The sequence below is a fragment of the Sphaeramia orbicularis genome, chromosome 12, assembly GCF_902148855.1.
Source record: "Sphaeramia orbicularis chromosome 12, fSphaOr1.1, whole genome shotgun sequence".
Lineage (NCBI taxonomy): Eukaryota > Metazoa > Chordata > Actinopteri > Kurtiformes > Apogonidae > Sphaeramia > Sphaeramia orbicularis.
Genome location: NC_043968.1, coordinates 76,829,879 through 76,854,058, shown reverse-complemented (window position 1 = coordinate 76,854,058; position 24,180 = coordinate 76,829,879). Strand labels below are relative to the sequence as shown.

The 24,180-nt window shown below is 32.8% G+C and overlaps 1 protein-coding gene across 1 annotated transcript in view; it reads right to left on the bottom strand.

Annotated features, from left to right (window-relative positions):
* unc5cb (unc-5 netrin receptor Cb) overlaps positions 1 to 10,136 on the bottom strand; it is a 419,315-nt gene extending 409,179 nt beyond the window's left edge. The window contains exon 1 of the mRNA XM_030151091.1: positions 9,647 to 10,136. Coding sequence (XP_030006951.1) covers positions 9,647 to 9,782 — 136 coding nt within the window. The 5' untranslated portion in view covers positions 9,783 to 10,136. The remainder of the gene's footprint in view (positions 1 to 9,646) is intronic.
* Between the last annotated feature and the right edge of the window lie 14,044 nt (positions 10,137 to 24,180).

Genomic DNA, 24,180 nt, shown 5'->3' with positions numbered 1-24,180 from the left:
AAAGTTTAATACTGTAAAAAATAATAATAATAATAAAATGAGAAAAAATTACTGACAATTAACCATAAAAGAAGTATTTGTTCTGTACGTTTGACAAGATTTGTTTGTTAATTGACAAATATCTTGTGTAATTACGGGAGGTTTCACAACAAAAATGTTGAATAAATGTATTTTTGTGAATGTATAACATGTATAAGCACTGATAAACTGTCCAAATACAGTTTTTATCAGTGGATTTTAAAACTTAGTCCCATTGAAAATTATTTATATACATATTTATAAGTAATTTGATTGTTTTAATACATGTAAATATACTTTACTAAACATTAAAAAGTCAAAAAAATATGCAAAATCTCATGTAAAGTCAGGACAAAAAAACTGTATTTTAATTATGGAAAATTATCGTAGTTTTATGAGATGGTTATTTTCCATTATTTAACAGCATTTGTTTGACACCCTCGCTGCCGGAATATTACCGTTTTTCACTGTTTTTTTTTTTTTTTTTTTTTTTTTTTTTTTTACAGTGTACACAGGCCTTTTCTCCCCACCCCACCCCCCTCCACCCTTGGTCCTCCCAGATTCTGCATCCGGTTCAGGTGGGGGTCATCCTCACCCTTACCTGTAATGCTAATGCAGTCTGTGGATTACAATCAGCAGATTTGTCCAGTTTTTTACGTTTTGAAAAAGGACAAAAAATAACGAATATATGGTAAGAAATCTAACCCCCCCCCCCACCCTCATTTTCATACTTTTACTCATGTTTGTTTCCTCCGAGTTCAAACCGTCATATCTCTGGTTGTATTTGCTCTATCGACATCAAATAGAAAGTGGGAGAGTGTTTCAAGTCCAAACTTTCAAATGCAATTGTCAGCAGTGGTCTACGACTTCTGACGCTATGATGTGTTGAAAATGTCATATGATTGAGTCACGGGGCCGTGACCGTGGACCCCTACGGGTTAACTATGAGACAGATGAAGGTCTGGGGTAGCTATAGGCGAGACTGCTGTCAGACCCCATCCCTGCCTTGGACCACCTATTGAGCTCAAGTTGCTGTCATTTGACCAGCAGAGCTCTAAGGATGCACTTTTGTTCAAAAAAAAAAAAAAAAACTCCCCTTGTCCTCGGGCAAAAAACAGCTAATTTTCCCTCTTTTCTGCTCTAACTCAGACACAGTTTATTTCCCAAAAATCACCAAAGCGCTCTGACCACCTACCTTCATTCCTGTGGCGTACTCACATGGCATCTGACACGCATGTACAAACACATACTGAACATACAATCTCAAACAGATGGGGGTTTTTCCGAGCTCCCTTTGTTTGACAGACAATCCGACTCAGGAGAGAGCAGATTAAGTAAACGGCTTCAGGTGTTTGTGGCGTTATCTTAATGCGTCTCATAAGTCGACAGCTACTACAGTTTACAGAAAACATCCTTCAACAGATAACTCCTGCTCCAAAGAAAACACTCAAGCACCACTAATGTCTCTGACTTTACTGAAATGCTCAGAAAAAATTCACTCTTAATGAGGTTTTGTCGCAAAACACAAGCTGCCAGTCAAACGTCTCCTCTCACTATTAACCCTTTATCGGGAAAGGGACTATTTTTGGACATTTCTACATATATTACAAGACAGTGACAGTTCCAGTGAAGACAGTGAGGCAACAAAGTGGGGTCCACTGTGGTCTCCTGGGTCTGTACAGGTCTGAACAGTGAGTAGGGGTTAGTATTAGCAAGGATCTGGTGATACGATTCAAATCACAATACTAGGATCGTGATACGATATATCACGATATGTCATGATACTGTTAATAATAATAATAATAATAATAATAATAATAAACTTTATTTGTATAGCACCTTCCATACAGAAATTGTAGCCCAAAGTGCTTCACATTGATTGAAAAAAATACAATATTAAAATACATTTAGATTTGATTAGAAATGCAATAAAATAAAAATAAATATAAAAACAACGCACATTAAAATATTTGATTATGCATAGAATTTTTGAAGTGCAAGAAATAAGATGAAATGTGAGAGAAATACAATAAAATAAAAATAAAAGCAGCGCACATTAAAATATTTGATTATACATAGAATTTTTGAAGTGCAAGAAGGCAATTTTTTGTTTCTTTTTTTTAAGATTATTTCCTTGAAGAATTGAATTACACCAGAAATATGTACAAATACTAAACACATTTTTATTTGATCGGAACAGGATCTAATGCTATATCACAACATTAGTTTCCGAAGGAACTACCATCTGCCTCTCAGACAGTAAAAAGGGATTTTAGGATGCTTCAAATAACCATTATTTAATAAAACAGTGTTAAATAATAATAAATAAAATATAAACAATAAAGAAAACCAAAAAAGAAAAATGAAGTGCCGCCATATCTGCATTTGAATAAATACTTAAAAATATCGATTCAGCACATTTTCATATCGATACGGTATGGTGAAATGAAATATTGTGATATATTGCAGAACCGATATTTTCTAACACCCCTAACAGTCAGTGTACCTGCTTTGTTTGGTACTGTGAAGTAATGGTACTAATATAAGGAATGATGTTCAAAAGGGTCATATATAGGGGTGTGTATCAGCAAGAATCTGGCGATACGATACAACTGACAATACTATGATCATGATACGATATATCGCAATACTGTTAAAAAGGTCATTTTTTTTTGCTGGTTTTGTTTATTTTAAAAAGATTATTTCCTGGTAGAATGGAATTACACCAGAAATATGCACAAATACTAAACACATTTTTATTTGATCAGAACAGGATCTAATGCTATATCACAACATTAGCTTCCAAAGGAACTACCATCTGCCTCTCAGACAGTAAAAAGGGATTTTACGATGCTTCAAATAACCATTATTTAATTAAAAAAAAAGTGTTAAATAATAATAAATAAAATATAAACAATAAAGAAAACCAAAAAAGAAAAATGGAGCGACGCCATATCTGCATTTGAATAAATACTTAAAAATATTGATTCAGCACATTTTCATATCGATACGGTATGGTGAAATGAAATATCGCGATATATTGCAGAACCGATATTTTCTAACACCCCTAACAGTCAGTGTACCTGCTGTGTTTGGTACTGTGAAGTAATGGTACTAATATAAGGAATGATGTTCAAAAGGGTCATATATAGGGGTGTGTATCAGCAAGAATCTGACGATACGATACAAATGACAATACTATGATCACGATACGATATATCACAATACTGTTAAAAAGGTAATTGTTTTGCTGGTTTTGTTTATTTTAAAAAGATTATTTCCTGGTAGAATGGAATTACACCAGAAATATGCACAAATACTAAACACATTTTTATTTGATCAGAACAGGATCTAATGCTATATCACAACATTAGCTTCCAAAGGAACTACCATCTGCCTCTCAGACAGTAAAAAGGGATTTTAGGATGCTTCAAATAACCATTATTTAATTTAAAAAAAAGTGTTAAATAATAATAAATAAAATATAAACAATAAAGAAAACCAAAAAAGAAAAATGGAGCGACGCCATATCTGCATTTGAATAAATACTTAAAAATATTGATTCAGCACATTTTCATATCGATACGGTATGGTGAAATGAAATATCGCGATATATTGCAGAACCGATATTTTCTAACACCCCTAACAGTCAGTGTACCTGCTTTGTTTGGTACTGTGAAGTAATGGTACTAATATAAGGAATGATGTTCAAAAGGGTCATATATAGGGGTGTGTATCAGCAAGAATCTGACGATACGATACAACTGACAATACTATGATCACGATACGATATATCGCAATACTGTTAAAAAGGTCATTTTTTTTTGCTGGTTTTGTTTATTTTAAAAAGATTATTTCCTGGTAGAATGGAATTACACCAGAAATATGCACAAATACTAAACACATTTTTATTTGATCAGAACAGGATCTAATGCTATATCACAACATTAGCTTCCAAAGGAACTACCATCTGCCTCTCAGACAGTAAAAAGGGATTTTACGATGCTTCAAATAACCATTATTTAATTTTAAAAAAAGTGTTAAATAATAATAAATAAAATATAAACAATAAAGAAAACCAAAAAAGAAAAATGGAGTGATGCCATATCTGCATTTGAATAAATACTTAAAAATATTGATTCAGCACATTTTCATATCGATACGGTATGGTGAAATGAAATATCGCGATATATTGCAGAACCGATATTTTCTAACACCCCTAACAGTCAGTGTACCTGCTGTGTTTGGTACTGTGAAGTAATGGTACTAATATAAGGAATGATGTTCAAAAGGGTCATATATAGGGGTGTGTATCAGCAAGAATCTGACGATACGATACAAATGACAATACTATGATCACGATACGATATATCACAATACTGTTAAAAAGGTAATTGTTTTGCTGGTTTTGTTTATTTTAAAAAGATTATTTCCTGGTAGAATGGAATTACACAACAAAAATGTACAAATACTAAACACATTTTTATTTGATCACAACAGGATCTAATGCTATATCACAAAATGTTCCTGTGTTCAAACTGAAATTCTGTTTTACAGACATTCCAGTTTAAGATCCTGTTCAAATGTTCCTATTGTATTAGTACGTAACTAACATCGGAGCATTATTTTTGTCCAATCCCAACAAAGGAACTAATACCTGCCTCTCAGACATTAAAAAGTGGTTTTCGGATGCTTGAAATAACCATTATTTAATAAAACAGTGTTAAATAATAACATGAATGAACCTCCCCAATATCTGCATTTAGCACTTTTTCTTATCGATATGGTATGGTGAAATGAAATATCACGATATATTGCAGAACCGATATTTTCTAACATCCCTAACAGTCAGTGTACCTGCTTTGTTTGGTTCCATGAAGTAATGGTACTAATATAAGGAATGATATTCAAAGGGATCATATATAGGGATGTGTATTGGCAAGAATCAGGCGATACAATACAAATGACAACACTAGGATCACGATACGATATATCACAGTATCTCACGATACTGTTAAAAAGGCAATTTTTTATTGGTTATAGGTTTTTGTTTTTTTTTAAAGATTATTTCCTGGTAGAATGGAATTACACAACAAAAATGTACAAATACTAAACACATTTTTATTTGATCACAACAGGATCTAATGCTATATCACAAAATGTTCCTGTGTTCAAACTGAAAATTTGTTTTACAGACATTCCAGTTTAAGATCCTGTTCAAATGTTCATATTCTATTAGTACGTAACTAACATCGGAGCATTATTTTTGTCCAGTCCCAACAAAGGAACTAATACCTGCCTCTCATACATTAAAAAGTGATTTCAGGCATCAACAGTGTGTATTTCCTTTCAGTGATATTTCAGACTAGAAGTACTCCGGTGATAAAAATAATTCCACATTGCAGTGCTTCCAAACAACTTTGTCCTTCTCAATCCCACCATCTGAAGACATTTAAAATGAAAATGTCCATGGAACAGACCGCTACTTTTCTCCATGTTTATGTCCCCACCAGTTTATTTCCACTTGTGAGTGATTGACAGGAGTCTTAAGCCCACTAATAAGTACTAATACTAATAAGCCCAATAATATGTGATGTTCAGTTGTTCAAAGCAAGCAAAGGGGGCCCTCTAGTGGTCGGCATAAGTTGCACTAACATATGTTTTGTCCTTTCGGTGTTACCGTAGTCAGTTCGGACATAAGAAGACACGTTTCTTTCATTCTGTTTGTATGGCCCCAAAAACATTTGTCTGTGAGTATTTTATGTTCAGTTGTTGTAAGAATGAATAGTAGAACCTTAGATAGATGTGAACCTTTGTTGCTGGATAAAAAGACATTGTAAATCCTAAATTAATCTGTAAATGCTAATTGTTAGCCTGTCTATGGATTTTCCCATTCAAGTTAGCATCGAGCTAATCACATCGTAAATAAGTAAAGGTTAGCTCAAAGGCTGGCATATTATACCTAAACACAACCAATGAATTTACATAAACTTAACATGAGCCTGCATAAAGAATTAGCAACCCAACTCTGACTTCTAGCATAAATTAATTAGCTTAAACATGTTAATAACACATTGTAATAAACACATCCAAAATAACGTCATAAACATGTTTCTAACGGCACGTTTGCATGTGAAATTATTTAGTAAACAACAGAATGATCGATACATACAGGCGTTGAACTGCAGGAGTTAAACAAAGTTTGATTCAGCATTACTCGAAAAGTTTGCCGGTTTTCTCCTCTCAGCTACACCGGCACCGGCGTTTGGTTTTGAAGCGCATGTGGAGCGCCAAAATAAAAGCATGAGTTTCAAAATAAGAGTCTGAATGTATAAATGAACTAAGACTTCCTTGAAAGGCCGAACGACATTAACGGGAGATAAAAAAAATTGTCAGCGTTATTTAATGAATGCGTTAACGCGGTAATAACGCGTTAACTTGCCCAGCCATAATATTTACTTCTTAGATTTATTTATTTTTTGCCACTTATGGGTAAGGAGCCAAATATGGTAACTTCATTAACCTTGATTTTCTATATAACAATAAACTTTTTTTTTTTTTTTTTAATTTTACAAAAGTAATAAAGTGTTGTTCTTTCCTCCGATAACACACTAAGGTTGAATGTTGAATTTCAGAGTATTTCTACGAGTGAAGTAAAGGGTTAAAAAAGTCAGAGTACAGAACTATTGAACTGTTGGAACAGTTCTTCTCCCAGTAGAGCAGGATTTCCAAACAGCAAACATCTTATCGTTGAATGAATTCATATCTGGATCAAATGTTTAACTTCCAAGAAAATGAAATCAAATCTACAAAGTATCCGATGAAAAGGTTTGTGTCTAAATAAGAGGTTTACGGGTGATATTTTCCACATCTAAGCACTTCTAGAAAATGCTCCAAATATTATATATGAATTAAACCTATTGAAATACAAAAAGGTTCTGAATCAATGAGGAGGAAAAAACTGCAGCCTAGAAGCTAAGTAAGGAAATCAACTGTACCTCGGAAATAAGGTGCTTTTTATTTGATTTTTATTTCATTTTATTTAAACTCATGTTGATTTTCTTTCCAAGGAGAGGTTTGAGCCGAATTCACATGATGCATTTGCGCAAAAACGGAATTAAGCAACAATAAAAGAGCAATTTCACACATTGAATGAAACCGTGGAGGTTTTACGAGTCTCTTAAAATAACTTCTTTTCAAATATACTCTCTTATTGGTCCATTTGACAGTGTTAAGCCGCAGTAAAGCCACAGTTTAATACGAAAATGAATGATGGTTTTATAAAGGCGTGTTCACATCGGTGTGGATCTGCGTCCCTTCAGTGGGTCGTTACTGTGGGTTTAAGGCTGGATTCGTCACATACTTTAACACTGTCTTAGAAAATATCCACTTCAGACATTAAATGTGTTCAATCTGACATACTTTAATAAGATGAATCTCAAAACTAATGACCAAAGTGTTGGTTTAGCTCATGTTTTAATATATATGATGGTGTTTTACTACACATATATGTTGGTTTGTGTCCATTTATCAAATAGATTTATAAATGTTCCACTGATAGAACCTGTACAGTCCATGTTCTGTCATGTGCAGACAGTGTTTGGAAGCAGTAGTAGTATATGTAGTATGGAAATTAACCCTTTCATGGATGAATTATGACAACTTTAAACAAGATTTTTTTTTTTTTCCTGAGTGTTCTTATTCTTCTTTAGACACGAAAAAAAGAATGTGATTGAACCTTTTTTTTTTTAATGAAGTTCCAAAAAATGTCCACTCAGCTTGACAGACACCATGCATTTAATTTTTGACGCAAAGAAATATGTATTTACTGATATATTGTGTGAAAACTATAAAATAAAAACATTTTTAAAGCTGCTTTCTCCCATTTTAACATACTCTAATACTAGTCATTATTCACTTCACGGAGATATTATGCAAAATAATAATAATAATAATAATAATAATAACAATAATAATAATAATAATAAAGCTTTTAATTGCAGTTTAATAAAAATAACAAGCAACTGATTTACAGTCAAACATGTCACTGCAGATCAGGTTTATCTAGAGCAGCAAATTTACAGTAATGGTATGAATGTCAGTGTTTGAGATGATGCATTAGCGTACACTTTTTTGGCTGATTTGGAACTAAATGCAACAAAACCCATGAATATAATATATAAGAGAACAGCTGGAGAATAGCTGTCCACTGTAGTGACCACTGTGCATGAAAGGGTTAAACCCATTCTATTATTCATTTCCCATTTTAGCCCCAGACTGTATGTGTGAAACTCTAACCAACTGGTACTTTGGACTGAATTCTTCTTTATTAGTGACTCAAATTTGTTAAAGTTGAACTACTTTTATTCTAGAACCATTTCAATGGCCAGAATACAAAATCTCCTATCTGGAAAAAATCACTTTTTTCAGGAAACAAAAAAAAAACAAAAAACGTTTAGTTTTATTATAGTACGGTCTTTGTTAACCCTTTCGTGCATAGTGGTCACTCCAGTGGACAGTTCTTCTTCATCTGTTCTCTTGTATATTCATGGGTTTGGTTGTTTCAGTTCCATATCAGCCAACACAGTGGATTCTTATGCATCATCCCAAACACTGCAGTTCATACCATTACTGGAACATTGCTGCTCTTGATAAACCTGATCTGCACTAACATTTCTGAAACAGAAAGGTTTTTTTTTGTTTGTTTGTTTTTTGTTTTTGTTTTGTTTTTTCATATCCTCCTGAGACCCAGTAATGCATTTTGTCCTCTGTAGGGGATAAAAGTTTGACAGTTTAACTTAAAAAAAAAAAAAAAAAAAAAAAAAAATACTGTCCATTACAAAGGACATTCCATTAAAAAAAAAATCAATAAATAAATAAAAATAATTTTTAAAATGTATCTGAAAAAACTGTTGCATTATGCAGTTTCCAATCAAGACCATTTTTAATGTAGAAAAGCTAAAATTGGCAATTTCCTGGGTCTCAGGAAGATCTTATCTCCATGATATGAGTAATAACTAGTATTAGAGTATGATAAAATGTGAGAAAACATCAGATTAGCTGCATTCAAAATGTTTTTGTTTCATAGTTTTCACACAGTATCTGATGATGACTTTTAAACACGTTTCTTTGCTTCAAAAATTAAACGCATGGTGTCCAGCTGAGTGGACATTTTTCTAACTCTGTGAAAAATAGGTTCATGAACAAATTTTAATTGCATTGCTTTTTTCATGCCTAAAGAGGAATAAAAACACTCAAGAAAAAAATATTGACTAAGGTTCTCATAATTCATGCATGAAAGGGTTAAATATACCCAAGCTATTCTACTGTTCTCAGACTCTTTCTATATTATATGTTAATAATACATACTAGGCATACTAAGTTTAATGTGAAAACTCAAAATCTACAAATGTGCAGATAGGAGGTGTTGTTTTTTTGCCCATCGATTTGACTTGCAGACCAGTGTTATTCTACAGCTCAGCCGGAGAAGGACAGTACACTTTTGTTCTTCTTCTTCTTTTTTTTTTTTTTCATTCTAAAGCTGAATTCAGGTGTTTTATGTCCACTACAGGAGTTGACGGAACTTTCACTTAAGTTCGGATATCACAAATAATTTCATAAGTTTTACCTTGAGCCGCTCCGACATCCACCAGCAGAAACAGCACCAGTACAGTCAGCATGTGCGCCACGGATCTGGGCTCTCCAGGTCCAGATCCGGGTCCGGGTCCAGGTCCGGGTCCGTCCGTTTGTGCGCCGTAGCCCATGATGAGGACTCAAACTCCGCTCTCAGATTAAGTCCTTCACAAATGCCGCTCAAATGGACTGCTGTGGTGTTCCCTGGACGCCGCAGTCCGACAGGTCCCCCTTAAACCAGGAGCGCAAGAAAAAAAAGAAAGAAAGAAAAAAAAAGAAAAGAAAAGCCAAATCAAACGGTTTTGCGGAAATAAATCCAGTCGCGTGTTTGCGCAGAACAGCAGACAGTTTGTGGAGTCAGTGCGCGCATCGCCTTGTGCAGACTGGGGAGAATGATGCGTTCAAAGCCGTCCCCGTTCGCTTCTCCCTCCCTCCAAAGGTTCACTGGACTTGTGTGGATGTGTGGATCCGTGTCCTGGTGGTACACTCATGCTCCGTCTGTCTGTTCCCTCCCCTGCGCTCTCTCAGTCCGCTCCTCTCCTCCGTCCGTCGCACCTTGGACGTGCGTCTGCGCCCCTGTGTGCGTGCGTGCGTCCGTGCGTGCGTCCGTCCGTCCGCGCGCCTCTCGCTCCTCCGACGGGACTGAACCGGCTTGGAAGGATCCGGATTCGAGGGGGGCTACCTTTACTGCTTCAGCCAATCCAAGGGCTTCTGGCAAGTGGCGGCGCTGCCTGAAAACCTGGATCGGACAGAGACGCGGAATGGATGCGGGTTTACGGAGGATGGACCGGGTTTGGAGCCTTTATTTTACAGGTTTTTTTTTTTTTTTTTTTAGTTAAAGTCAGTGAAGTCTGGTTTTCTGTCAGCCACGACTGAAACAAGTCTGAATAAAACGGATTGTGTAATTCACGGCAGGGCTTTTGTATTTGGAACAGGTGCTTCCGTTTGGCGCATTTTTCGGACATAAATTGTCATTAATTGAAGGCAGGCTCTGACCAGGAAGGCGTCATTCTACTGACTGGGCTGAGTAGGGGAGACTAGGGACAGTTGGAACACTATTTGCAAATTTCTCTATAAATCCCAAACTGTTTGTTCCAGGATTGTCAAATTAACCCTTTCATGCATGAATTATGAGAACCTTAGTTGAGATTTTTTTTTCCTGAGTGTTTTTATTCCTCTTTAGGCATGAAAAAACAATGTGGTTGAATTTTTTTTATTGAACCTATTTTTTAGGGAGGTAGATTTGTTTCTTTATTGCCCTAACCATAAAAAAATATTTTCAATTAAAAAAAAAATTGCGATAAAGAAAACCCATTTCAATTAAAGAAAACAAGGGTTTGAATGCAATATATGTATATATATATATATATATATATATATATATATATATATATATATATATATATATATATATATACACACACACATATATATATTGCATTCAAACCCTTGTTATGCATATATATATATGCATTCAAACCCTTGTTTTCATATATATATATATATATATATATATATATATATATATATATATATATACTTATTTATTTATTTATTTAAGATCCCAAAAATTGCATTTGAGCACTTTTTTTTAAGTAAAGCATATTTTTTTATTATTATTATTATTTTTTTTTTTTTTAATTGAAAATATTTGTTTTTGGTTTGTACTTGTAGCATAGTAAATGTACTGTGGTCCATTCCACTACTGGAAAACAAAGTCAAATAAAGCAATTTTGGGTGATTTAACTGGTAAAATATTCAATAAAATAATCAGAAATATAATTAAAAGTAACAAAATAAGACGAATGCAAAAAAATATTTAAGATAAAAAAAATTGCATTTGAACACTTTTTTCTTTGACTGAATAGGGTTTTTTTTTTCTTGAAGTGAATTTTTTTAATTGAATTATTGTTATTATTATTATTATTGTTATTATTATTATTATTATTTATTTATTTATTTTACATTTATTTTGTAATTTTTATTTTTTTTTAATGACTTTTTTTTTTTTTTTTTTTTTAACACACAACAAATCTACCTTCATAATTTTCCGAGGAGTTCCAAAAATGTCCACTCCGCTGGACACCATGTGTTTAATTTTTGAATCAAAAAATGCAATATCAGAAAGTGATATACTGTGTGAAAACTATAAAATATAAACATTTTTCATACAGCTAATCTGATGTTTTGTCACATTTTATCACATTCCCAATTTTTATTATCAGTTGATTTACACTCAAACATGTTAGTGCAGATCAGGTTTATCAAGAACAGAAAAGTTACTGTAATGGTCTGAATGTCAGTGTATGAGATATCAATATCAAATATCAATGACATGACAAAAAAAGACTGTGATTTTACATGTCAAATGTAAAATAACATGAAAAAACTGTAACTGTGAATAACCATAAAATTTCCATTTTTTAAAATAAATTTTTTCTTTGTTCACAGAAAAATACAGTTAAAATACATTTGCAAATGTATCGGAATTTCACAAATATTTCTTTTCTATTTATGAGATTAAACTGTTAATTTAAAGTTTAATACTGTAAAAAAAAAATAATAATAATAATAAAACAAGATAAAATGACTGACAATTAACCGTAAAAGAAGTATTTGTTCTGTAAGTTTAACAAGACTTGTTTGTTAATTGACAAATATCTTGTGTAATTAAGGGAGGTTTCACAACAAAAATGTTGAATAAATGTATTTTTGTGAATGTATAACACGTATAAGTACTGATAAACTGTCCAAATACAGTTTATAGGTAATTTGATTGTTTTAATGCATATAAATATTTTTTATCAAACATTAAAAAGCCAAAAAATATGCAAAATCTCATGTAAAGTTAGGGCAAAAAACTATATTTTAATTATGGAAAATTACCTTATTTTTATGAGATGGTTATTTTCCGTTATTTTACAGTATTTTTTGGCACTCCTGCTGCCGGAATATTACCGTTTTTTTACGCTTTTTTTTTTTTTTTTTTTCAGTGTACTGACTGGGCTGAGCAGGGGAGACCAGGGACAGTTGGAACACTATTTGCAATTTTTCTCTATAAATCCATAACAGTTTATTCCAGGATTGCCAAATTAATTTCAATGTGTCACCTACTGAAACTATGCATTTAAGTCACTGTATTACATATTTATAATAATTGAACCCATAAAGGCCCAGTGATACTTTTGTGTCAGTTCCCAAATAGATTTTTCCTCCATATTTAACATTTCTCAAGTGATTTATCACCATTTATTATATCATCTTCTTTATTTTAATTTTTTCAGTGGAAATTAGGTATTTTCCTTTATTCAATTTACTAATCATGTAGATGTTCATTGAAGTTCAGATTAACCCTTTCATGCATAGGTCACTCCAGTGGACAGTTCTTCTCCAGCTGTTCTCTTGTATATTCATGGGTTTTGTTGTTTTAGTTCCATATCAGCCAACACAGTGGACACTTATGCACCATCTCATACACTGACATTCAGACCATTACTGTAACTTTGCTGTTCTTGATAAACCTGATCTGCAGTTATCATGTTTAAGTGTAAATCAATTGTCATTTGTTAGACAAGAAGGTTTTTTTTTTTTTGCATGTTATCTCCATGAAGTAATTACTAGCATTAGAATATGTTAAAATGTGAGAAGACATCAGATTAGCAGCATTAAAAATATTTTTATTTCATTGTTTTCATATTACTTTCTGATATTGGGTTTTAAACACGTTTCTTTACTTCAAATATTAAATGCATGGATATTTTTGTAACTCCATAGAAAAAAAAACAAAAACTCGATCTCATTGTTTTTTTCATGCCTAAGGAGGAATAAAAACACTGAAGAAAAAAATCTTGACTAAGGTTCTCGCAATTCATGCATGAAAGGGTTAAAATTAAAGGTTATTATATCAGAAACAGAGAAAACTGAGGAAAAAGTGACTTTTTTGAGCAAAAATACAGTTCTTCATCTTTTCATGGTCATCAGATATGACCCATTTGGATGTTCAGTGGCTCCATAGTTACCATGGAAACACTGTCATCTTCTACAACATTGATCCACCAATAAAACCCATGGAGTTGGATCAATGACAGTGGATGGACACACTGGGTTTATGTTCAGTTAATGATGGATTTTACTGAAAAAGTCACTTTTTTTCCTCAGTTTTCTCTGTTTTTGATAGAATAACCTTTAACTTTAATCTGAACTTCAATGAACAGCTATATGATTAGTAAATTAAATAAAGGAAAATACCTGAATTTCACTGAAAAAACATAAAATAAAGAAGATAATACTATAATAAATGGTGATAAATCATTTAAGAAATGTTAAATACGGAGAAAAAATTGCTGAAAGAGTCACTTTTTATGCAGTTTTCTCCGTTTTGATATAATAAACCTCAAATTAACTCTGTGCTTTAATGAACATCTGCATAATCAGTGAATTAGATATAGAAAAATAGTCTACTCTCGTTAAACCGCCCGCCGTTATACCGCCATTTTCGCTCACCGCCGACCAAAACCATTGCACAAAAATCCCCAATGCATTATTCCATTAGCTACCGCCATTTCCGCCTATCGCCATCCGCCAGCCCAGTTCCATGCACAAACAACACTTATACCATTGATTTCCCGACCGTTATACCGCCAGCGTGATTGCCATCGAGTACACATAAATTTTAACAATGCACTGAAACAAACGCGCCAGACGCTGATCGCGACAAGCTACGAGTAGGTCTACGGAACGGCCACCGTTCATTTATCGCAGAACACTCAGTAGGTCAGGATGTCGGGAAGAGGACGTGGGATTAAGCCAAAGCCTCAAGATGATGGGGTGTCATTTCCCGACACGGTATAATAATGCTTCAAATGTTTCCCCACTTTAAATGATCCCTTACAACATAACAGAATCAAGATTTATTTAGAAACGCAATTAGAACGGGTTAACGGAGGCAGCATAGACATCATATAGTAAAGACATGCACATTATGGATGCAACCCGTTGTAACGCCATTTTCGCTATACCGCCAATTTGGCCGTGAACGGAAGTTGGCGGTATAACGAGAGTAGACTGTAGTTGATTTTCACTGAAAAAATGCAAAATTACAAAAGATAATATGATAATAAATCGGGATAAATCACTTAAGAAAGGTTAAATAGAGAGAGAAATTAATTTCGGAGCAGCCACAGAAGCAGCAGTGGGTCTTTAAGGGTTAAAATGTTCACTCTTCATTGACTTCGGTTCATTGGTCCCATGGCCCACAGTGGAAGGGGTGGAACTTTGGCACTTTATTCTATTCTAACATTATTTTGGGTTGGGTAGATGGCACATGCAAACGTTGACATCACAGCTAATTGAGTAACTTGTAAAAAATAATGAATATGTCTAACACAAACACACATAAATGACGTCTGTTTTGCAGGTGGAAATGTGTCTCAGTGATTCTGATAAAAGGCTGATGAGTGATTATATATGCGTGACACGTGTCGAAGCGGTACCCCCGACACTTTCTGATTAATGTGAAATATGAGCTTGACACTATCTCTGGACAAAAAAATGAAATGTGATGACTTTTAAAATATGAATCTAATTTAGGAAACTAGACTTTCTCCTTCCTTCCATCACTACTTTTCTACAATGATGTCAATGGGCAGTTGTCATCTGGCTGGCATTTCAATTTCAGGGTAGAGATGCAGGAAATTGCATTTTTTTTTTTTTTTTATTCCGTCCCTTGAACTCTTCTAAGATGGGAAGGATAGCTCTGTGTTCTTCTAAAATGCAAACACTAATGTACACATAATGTCAGGTATGTACACAGTGATTAAGGAGACCCATTTTAAAAGCACAGGTTCAACAAAGTCCTGGAAGCGTTCCCCCGGGGACGGCCGACCCAGGATGACTCCGTATGGATGCGTTCATGCCGCTATCAACACATTCCACATCATCCCAAAGGTGCTCTGTTTGGATGAGATATGAAAAGCTCTGGAGCCATGGGACTAAACTGAGGTCACTGTCATGTTCTTCAAACAATCTTCAATCCATATGTGCATGTAAAATGGGGTCTTATCACACTGCATGTTTACGTGGAAGAAAAGAGTCCGCTGTAACTATGACGACCAAATCCTGACCCTGTCACTGTAGCTCAGGGTTTTTCAACCTCGGGGTCGGGACTGGCCTGGAATTCAAATGGGGTCGCCTGAAATTTTTAGTAATTGATAAAAAATAAAAATTACGAATAAAAAAAAATATATGGTGAGTTGACAGAGACAATCACAATACATAATAATAATAATAATAATAATAATAATAAAAAATCACACTTATATAGTGCTTTTTGGGACACTCAAAGACGCTTCACAAACATAACTGTGAGTGTGAAACTGAAGCACTGTGGTTCTGTTTATCTGTCAAATGTTCATTGTGGTCAGTTTCAGATGCTGCAGCTCTTTCATAATTCATAGTTTGAGTTCTTGTTTGTTCAGTATTAATTGTCAGCCTTGTAAATCCAAGCTGGACTGACTGTACATATCCTGACCAAAGAAAATCAAATTCTCTGTTTGTGCAGTAATCTACACCTGGATTTACTGCCTCCGTCCAGAATAATATACATTATATAGACCAGGGGTGTCAAACTCATTTTCTTTCAGGGGCCACATTCAGCCCGATTTGATCTCAAGTGGGCCAGACCAGTAAAATAATAGCATAATAACCTATAAATAATGACAACTCCAAATTTTTGTCTTTGTTTTAGTGTAAAAAAAACCCCATTTATTTATGAAAATACAATAATTATTTATTTAATAATTACTTTTATAAACTATTCAAACAAAAAAGATGTGAATAACCTGAAAAAATTGAAATTTCTTAAGAAAAATAAGTGCAGTTTTAACAATATTATGTCTCAGCTTATCATTTCTACATTTACATTATTGAACCAAACTACAAAGACACTAAACACTTAGTAACAGGCAGACAATTGTTAAAATTGTGCTTAATTTTCTTTTGACATTTCAGGTTGTTCATATTCGTTCAGGTTGTTCACATTTTATTGTTACAGGACAGTTTGTAAATGTAAAAATATTATCATAATTTAATGGGTTTTTTGCACTAAAACAAAGTCAAAAATTAGAAGTTATTATTTATAGGCATAATGTAATTTTTTTTTTTTTTTTTTTTTTTTTTTTTTTACATCAGACCGAGAAGAAAATATGGAATCATTATTTTTTGTACACTGTAAAAAAAATCTGTAATTTAACAGAATTTTCACTGTTTATTTTACAGATTTTTCCTTTATGTTTAAGATACAGGAAAATATCAATGAAATGACAAAAATAGACTGTGATTTTACACGTCAAATGTAAAATAACACCAAAAAACTGTAACTGTGAATAACCATAAAATTTCCATTTTTTAAAAGAAATTTTTTCTTTTTTCACAGAAAAATACAGTTAAAATACATTTGCAAATGTATCATAATTTCACAAATATTTCTTTTCTATTTATGAGATTAAACTGTTAATTTAAAGTTTAATACTGTAAAAAAAAAAAAAAAAAAAAGATAAAATTACTGACAAATAACTGTAAAAAAAAAAAAAGTATCTGTTCTGTAAGTTTAATAAGACTTGTTTGTTAATTGACAAATATCTTGTGTAATTACGGGAGTTTTCACAACAAAAATGTTGAATAAATGTATTTTTGTGAATGTATAACATGTATAAGCACAGATAAAATGTCAAATACAGTTTTTATCAGTGGATTATACAACTTAGTCTTGTTGAAAATTATTTATATATATTTATAGGTAATTTGATTGTTTGAATACATGTAAATATTCTTTATCAAACATTAAAAAATGTTTAAAAATATGCAAAATCTCATGTAAAGTTAGGGCAAAAAACTGTTTTTTAATTATGGAAAATTACCATATTTTTATGAGATGGTTATTTCCCGTTATTTTACAGTATTTTTGGGCACCCCAGCTGCCGGAGTAATATTGTTTTTTTACTGTTTTTTTTTTTTTTTTTTTTACAGTGTAGGTTATTACGCTATTATTATTTTACTGTAGATCATGTTGGTCTGTTTGTGGAACCAGAACTAATATGAATTCGACAGCCTTGACTGTGGAATTTTTACACTTGGCAAATTCATCCCACGGGCCGCGTTGGAACCTTTGGTGGGCCGCATGTTTGAGACCCCTGATACAGACTAAATGTCCTCTAAAATTAACCTGTATTTAACCCTTTCATGTATACTGGTCACTACAGTGGACAGCTATTCTACAGTTGATCTCTTATATATTCATGGATTTTTGTTTGTTTGTTTGTTTTTGCACATATCTTTATGAAAGTTTTAAGACACTACATATCTTTTCTGACATGAATTGGTAACATTGTGTAGATCTCCCTGAGCATACTCTCAGCCCCAGAACTACAAGCACCCCCCCCCCCCCCCCCCGCAGTTTTCACACAATTTATCTGTAAATACATGTTTCTTCGTTTCAAAAATTAAATGCAAAGTGTCCAGCTGAATGGACATTTTTGCAACTTCATGTAAAATAGGTTCATAAGATCATTTTTATTATTATTATTAGTAGTAGTAGTAGTATGTCTTTTTTTAACTTTATTTTTTGTTACCTCCGCCAAGGAGGTTATGTTTTTGCCAGGGTTTGTTTGTTTGTTTGTCCGTTAGTGTGCAACATAACTCAAAAAGTTATGGACAGATTTAGATGAAATTTTCAGGGTTTGTTGGAAATGGGATAAGGAAGAAATGATTAAATTTTGGTGGTGATCGGGGGTGGGGGGGCCCATTTCCAACAAACCCTGAAAATTTCATCAAAATCTGTCCATAACTTTTTGAGTTATGTTGCACACCAACGGACAGACAAACAGACAGACAAACAGACAGACAGACAAACAAACCCTGGCAAAAACATAACCTCCTTGGCGTGGGGGGGGCCACTGATCAGCCTTGGCGGAGGTCTGCGCTCTCCGAGTGCTTCTAGATTTTTATCTAGTTTTTATTTACTTATTTATTTATTTATTTATTTATTTATTTTTCATAAGAAAATTTTCAATTGCATTGTTTTTTTCATGCCTAAAGAAGAATAAAAACACTCAGGAAAAAAAAAATCTTGATTAAGGTTCTTATAATTCGTGCATGAAAGGGTTAAAACATAGTATCGAAAACTATTACAGGATCAAAAATAATTTAATTTTAACAAAAAAAAAAAAAAAAAAAAAAAAAGTCTCTGTTTTGAATGTCTGGGGTCACCAGAAATTTGTGATGTTAAAATGGAGTCAGGAGTGAAAACATTTGAAAACCACTGCTGTAGCTTGTCAAAAAAAAAAAAGGGCAGGAGGAACCCGTATTTCTCAGATCATGTGTTATTTTTCCGCTCTTCAGTAATCCAGTCCTGGTGAAGGCTCACATAGACTCATTTTCTTGTTCTTTGCTGACTGGAGTGGAAAGTGGCGTAGCACAGTGCTGCTGCAGCCCGTCCAATTCAAGGGTAAATGATGTGTGCTTTTGGAAATGTCCTTCTGCACACTGCTGCTGTACCCAGCTGTCAGTTATTTGTGGCCTGTTAACTCCAACAAGTTTTGTCAGTCTCCACCGGCTTCTCTCTGGAGCCTCTGAGGTACAGACTCTCAAGAAAGTGGCATGAAAAATTCAAGTTTTTCAACAAGCTTAGAGATTGTCTCCGAAGTGTTGAGAAGTGCTTTGGACAACTGAAAATCACAGTATTTAAAAAAAAAAAAAAAAAAAAAAGGATCTCTGTAGAGTTATTTCATTTAGGTTACAAGTGTCAAACATGCGGCCCGCGGCCCAAAAGTGGCCCACCTAAGGGTCCAATCCGTCCCACGGGATGAACTGTACACTGAGGATATTAACAGTCAAGGATGTTAAAATCATTTTAGTTCAGGTTCCACAAACAGAACAATCTGATGTAAAGTGGGTCAGAACCAGTAAAATACTATCATAATTAGGGGTGTAAGAAAACATCGGTTCGGCAATATATAGCAATATTTCCTTTCATGATACTGTATCAATATTAAAAAAGTAATGTATTGATATTTTTAGGTATTTACTCAAATACAGATATTGTAGAAGTTCATTTTTGTTTTTTTTGTTTTTTGTTTTTGTTTTATTATTTTATTATATATTATTATTATTATTATTATTATTATTATTATTATTATTATTATTATTATTATTATTATTATTATTATTATTTAACACTTTTATTAAATAATAATACCTCACAAAGGACATATATTTAACACACGCATATTCATAGTGTTCAGCCAGGGTCAAAGTGCAATATATACTTATCTCTACTGTTTCTTGGTTGGTGACGTGCCTGTTTTTATTCTGTATATATATTTACTCTTTTCTTTCTTCTTCTTCAAACTGTTTGCACTACGCACCACTAGAGAGTTGTCTCTTACAATTTCATTGTACATATGTATAATGACAATACAGGCATTCTATTCTATTCTATTCTATTCTATTCTATTCTATTCTATTCTATTCTATTCTATTCTAACGTTAGTTACTGTGTTGGGATTGCATAAAAATAATGTTCTGATGTTAGTTCTGAACTAATAGAATATGAACATTTGAACAGGATCTTAAACTGTAATGTCTGTTAAACAGAATTTAAGTTTTAACACAGGAACATTTTGATATAGCATTAGATTCTGTTCTGATCAAAAAAAAAATTTGTTCAGTATTTGTGCATATTTCTGGTGTAATTCAGTTCTTCTTCTTAATAGTTTCATGATATATCGTGATATATCGTTTTGGGATCCTAGTATTATTTGTATCGTGTCACCAGATTCTTGCCAATACACACCCCTAATCACAATAATGTATAAATAATGACAACTACAAACTTTGTCTTTGATTTAGTGTAAAAAATTTAAAATACACGAAAATGTTTACATTAACAAACTATCCTTCTGTCAAACATGTGGCCCGGGGGCCAAAACCGGCCCGCCAAAGGGGTCTGATCCAGGCCACGGGATGAACTTTATACTGAAAATATTAGCAAGAATGTTAAAATTATTTTAGTTCAGGGGCCACATACAGACAAATTAGGTTGAGTTTGTCTTTGTTTCAGTGTAAAACAGTAAAATTACATATAAATCTTTACATTTACAAACTATTTTTTTTTTTACAAACAGTGTGAATAACCTGAACAAATATGAACAACCTGAAATATCTTAATAGAAATAAGTGCAATTTTAACAATATTCAGCCTGTTACTAAATGTTTTGTGCATTTATAGATCCACTGTGATCTGTGGTTGTGTTAATAATAAGAGATGTAATATTGTAGAAATTATTCAAATTTTAGTTCCAAACTCCAAAATTTTTTACAATATTCTGCCTGTTACCAAATGTTTATGTAACACTGTGTGTAAATGTACAGGTATAAATAATAAGTCGAGGCATAATATTGTTAAAATTGCGCTAATTTTTCAAATGACATTTCTGTTTTTTCAGGTTATTCACATCTTTTTTTGTAAAATGTAAACATTTTCATAATTTAATTGTTTTTTTGTTTGTTTTTTTTGTACTGAAACAAAAAGAATAACTTGGATTTGTCATTATTTATATGTTATTAAGTCATTATTTTACTGGTCTGGCCCGCTTGAGATCAAATTGGGCTAAATATGGAACTGAACCAAAATGAGTTTGACAGCCCAGTTCTAGAGTGAAGCAGGTACATGTGGTCTACAGGGTTTGGACCTCAGTCCTGCAGATTCATGTGGGTCTGTGTGTTCTGTTCACACTTAAAATGGACATTCACAGTCACAAACACACCATACCCAGGGTTGATCTCAGTATTTTTCCACAGTCTGATGTGTTTGTGATTGTCCACTGTTCTTCCCTGAGCTCTTCCACCTCCAGTGTGCAGCTTTAACAGCGTCTGCTTTACCCTGCATTAAAATGCGACTCCACATGTGTCTGGAGTGATGACTTGTAATCAGATCTGACATCCCTGCTCGATATGCAAATAAACAAGTTCATCTAAAGCTGAAAACAGAGTGGAACTTTTAGGTTCAAGTTGAACAGGCAGCTTTTAAGGTCTATGCGTGTCTCCTCAAATGTGATCATATTCGTTTTATTGACTGAATTCATGACATACACTTTGATGGTAAATGAATCTTCAAGTTCTTCAAATGTATTGAAGAATGTTGTGGGGATTCTATTCACTGATGAAGAAACAAGGGGGTGGAGCATATTGTAGGTGCACTCTGGAACTACTTTTATCCTTAATATGCCTTTGTTTTTTTTTATCTTTGAATTACTTATGATGCTGCAGGTGAAACTGTGCATTCAGTTCAACCCATAACATGATCCTATTCGGACTGCAGATAGATAGATAGATAGATAGATAGATAGATAGATAGATAGATAGATAGATAGATAGATAGATAGATAGATAGATAGATAGATAGATAGATAGATAGATAGATAGATAGATAGATAGATAGATAGATAGATAGATAGATAGATAGATAGATAGATAGATTAAAAAAAGGCTAAATACTATAATAAATACTAAATACTATACTAAATAATAATTTAATTATTATCATACTAATTAATGTACGGTGTCCTTGAGTGCCAAGAAAGGTGCCTATAAATAAAATGTATTATTATTATACAGGGTGTGGAAGCAAAATTTACAATGAACATTTAGTTGTTTTTTCTCAGCAGGCACTACGTCAATTGTTCTGAAACCAAACATATATTGATGTCATAATCATACCTAACACTATTATCCATACCTTTTCAGAAACTTTTGCCCATATGAGTAATCAGGAAAGCAAACGTCAAAGAGTGTGTGATTTGCTGAATGCACTCGTCACACCAAAGGAGATTTCAAAAATAGTTGGAGTGTCTATAAAGACTGTTTATAATGGAAAGAAGAGAATGACTATGAGCAAAACTATTACGAGAAAGTCTGGAAGATACTATTAAAGAAGAATGGGAGAAGTTGTCACCCGAATATTTGAGGAACACTTGCGCAAGTTTCAGGAAGCGTGTGAAGGCAGTTATTGAGAAAGAAGGAGGACACATAGAATAAAAACATTTTCTATTATGTACATTTTCTTGTGGCAAATAAATTCTCATGACTTTCAATAAACTAATTGGTCATACACTGTCTTTCAATCCCTGCCTCAAAGTATTGTAAATTTTGCTTCCCCACCCTGTAATAATAATAATAATAATAATAATAATAATAATAATAATGATAATAATAATAATAATTATTATTATTATTATTATTATTATTACTATTATTATTAACAATAACAACAACAGTAATAATAATAATAATAATAATAATAATAATAATAATAATTATTATTATTATTATTATTATTATTATTATTATTATTATTATTATTATTACTATTATTATTAACAATAACAACAACAGTAATAATAATAATAATAATAATAATAATAATAAATACAGTTACCTATTGACAGTAGTGCTATGTTGATATATAAAATCTGCATGAAGTTTTGTAATTTTCTAATTCCATTATTCATAGATGGACAGAACACATGTTAAAGGTTAGACCTGTTAATGCTTGCATTTGACAAGTGACGCAGTGGTTTATGAATACACTTGGTAATTTGGCACCGCCAATTCACGACTAATGCTTGTTAGATGTTTTTTTGGTCTGTGTGTTTTTTTAATTGGTGAATAAATGAATTGATTCAAAACAGATGAACGAACCGAATGAATCGGATTTCCCATCACTACCATATATAAATATTTTTAATTTATTTAGACAGTGACAATGCACAATATACATGAACCCTAAAAAGGACAGATGTGGTGTACCAGGTTGTAGCCTGTAGTCCCAGGGCAGGCAGATGTTATAAAAAAAAAAAAAACAAAAAAAAAAAAAACAGGCATTAATAAAAACAAAAACATATAAAAAGCAGTAAAAAAAAAAAAAAGCATTTTCATAACTCAATCTATATAAAAAAAATTCATTCACATCCAACCATTCACTCTTATCCGTCCCACACAGTCTAAGCACATTTACGTGTAAGTGTTTAAAAATATTCAGAACATTTTTTAAATCAAAAATCATGTATCATACTGTCATATAACCTCCTAAGACCCAGGAAATGTCAGCAAAGTACAAGCTTTTTTTGTTTTTTTATGAAATAAGTGCCTATGTTGGAAACATCATGATGCAACAGTTTTTTCAGATGCAGTTTTTAAAAATTTTATGGAATGTCCTTTGTGATGGACAGTGTTCTTTTCTTTTTTTTTGTATAAAGTTGTGAAACTCTTGTCCACAAATGTGGACAGAAAACCCATAGCTGGGTCTTAGGAGGATAAAGTATGAATAACACAAAAACAAATACATTTTAAACATAATAAAATCAAGTGTCAATACTTATGTCAGTAACTCCTTGCACTAGTCAGTATTTTTACAAGGATCACAGTGTTTTAATATTCTCCTAGTTGTAATATCATAATATCAGTCTATATACA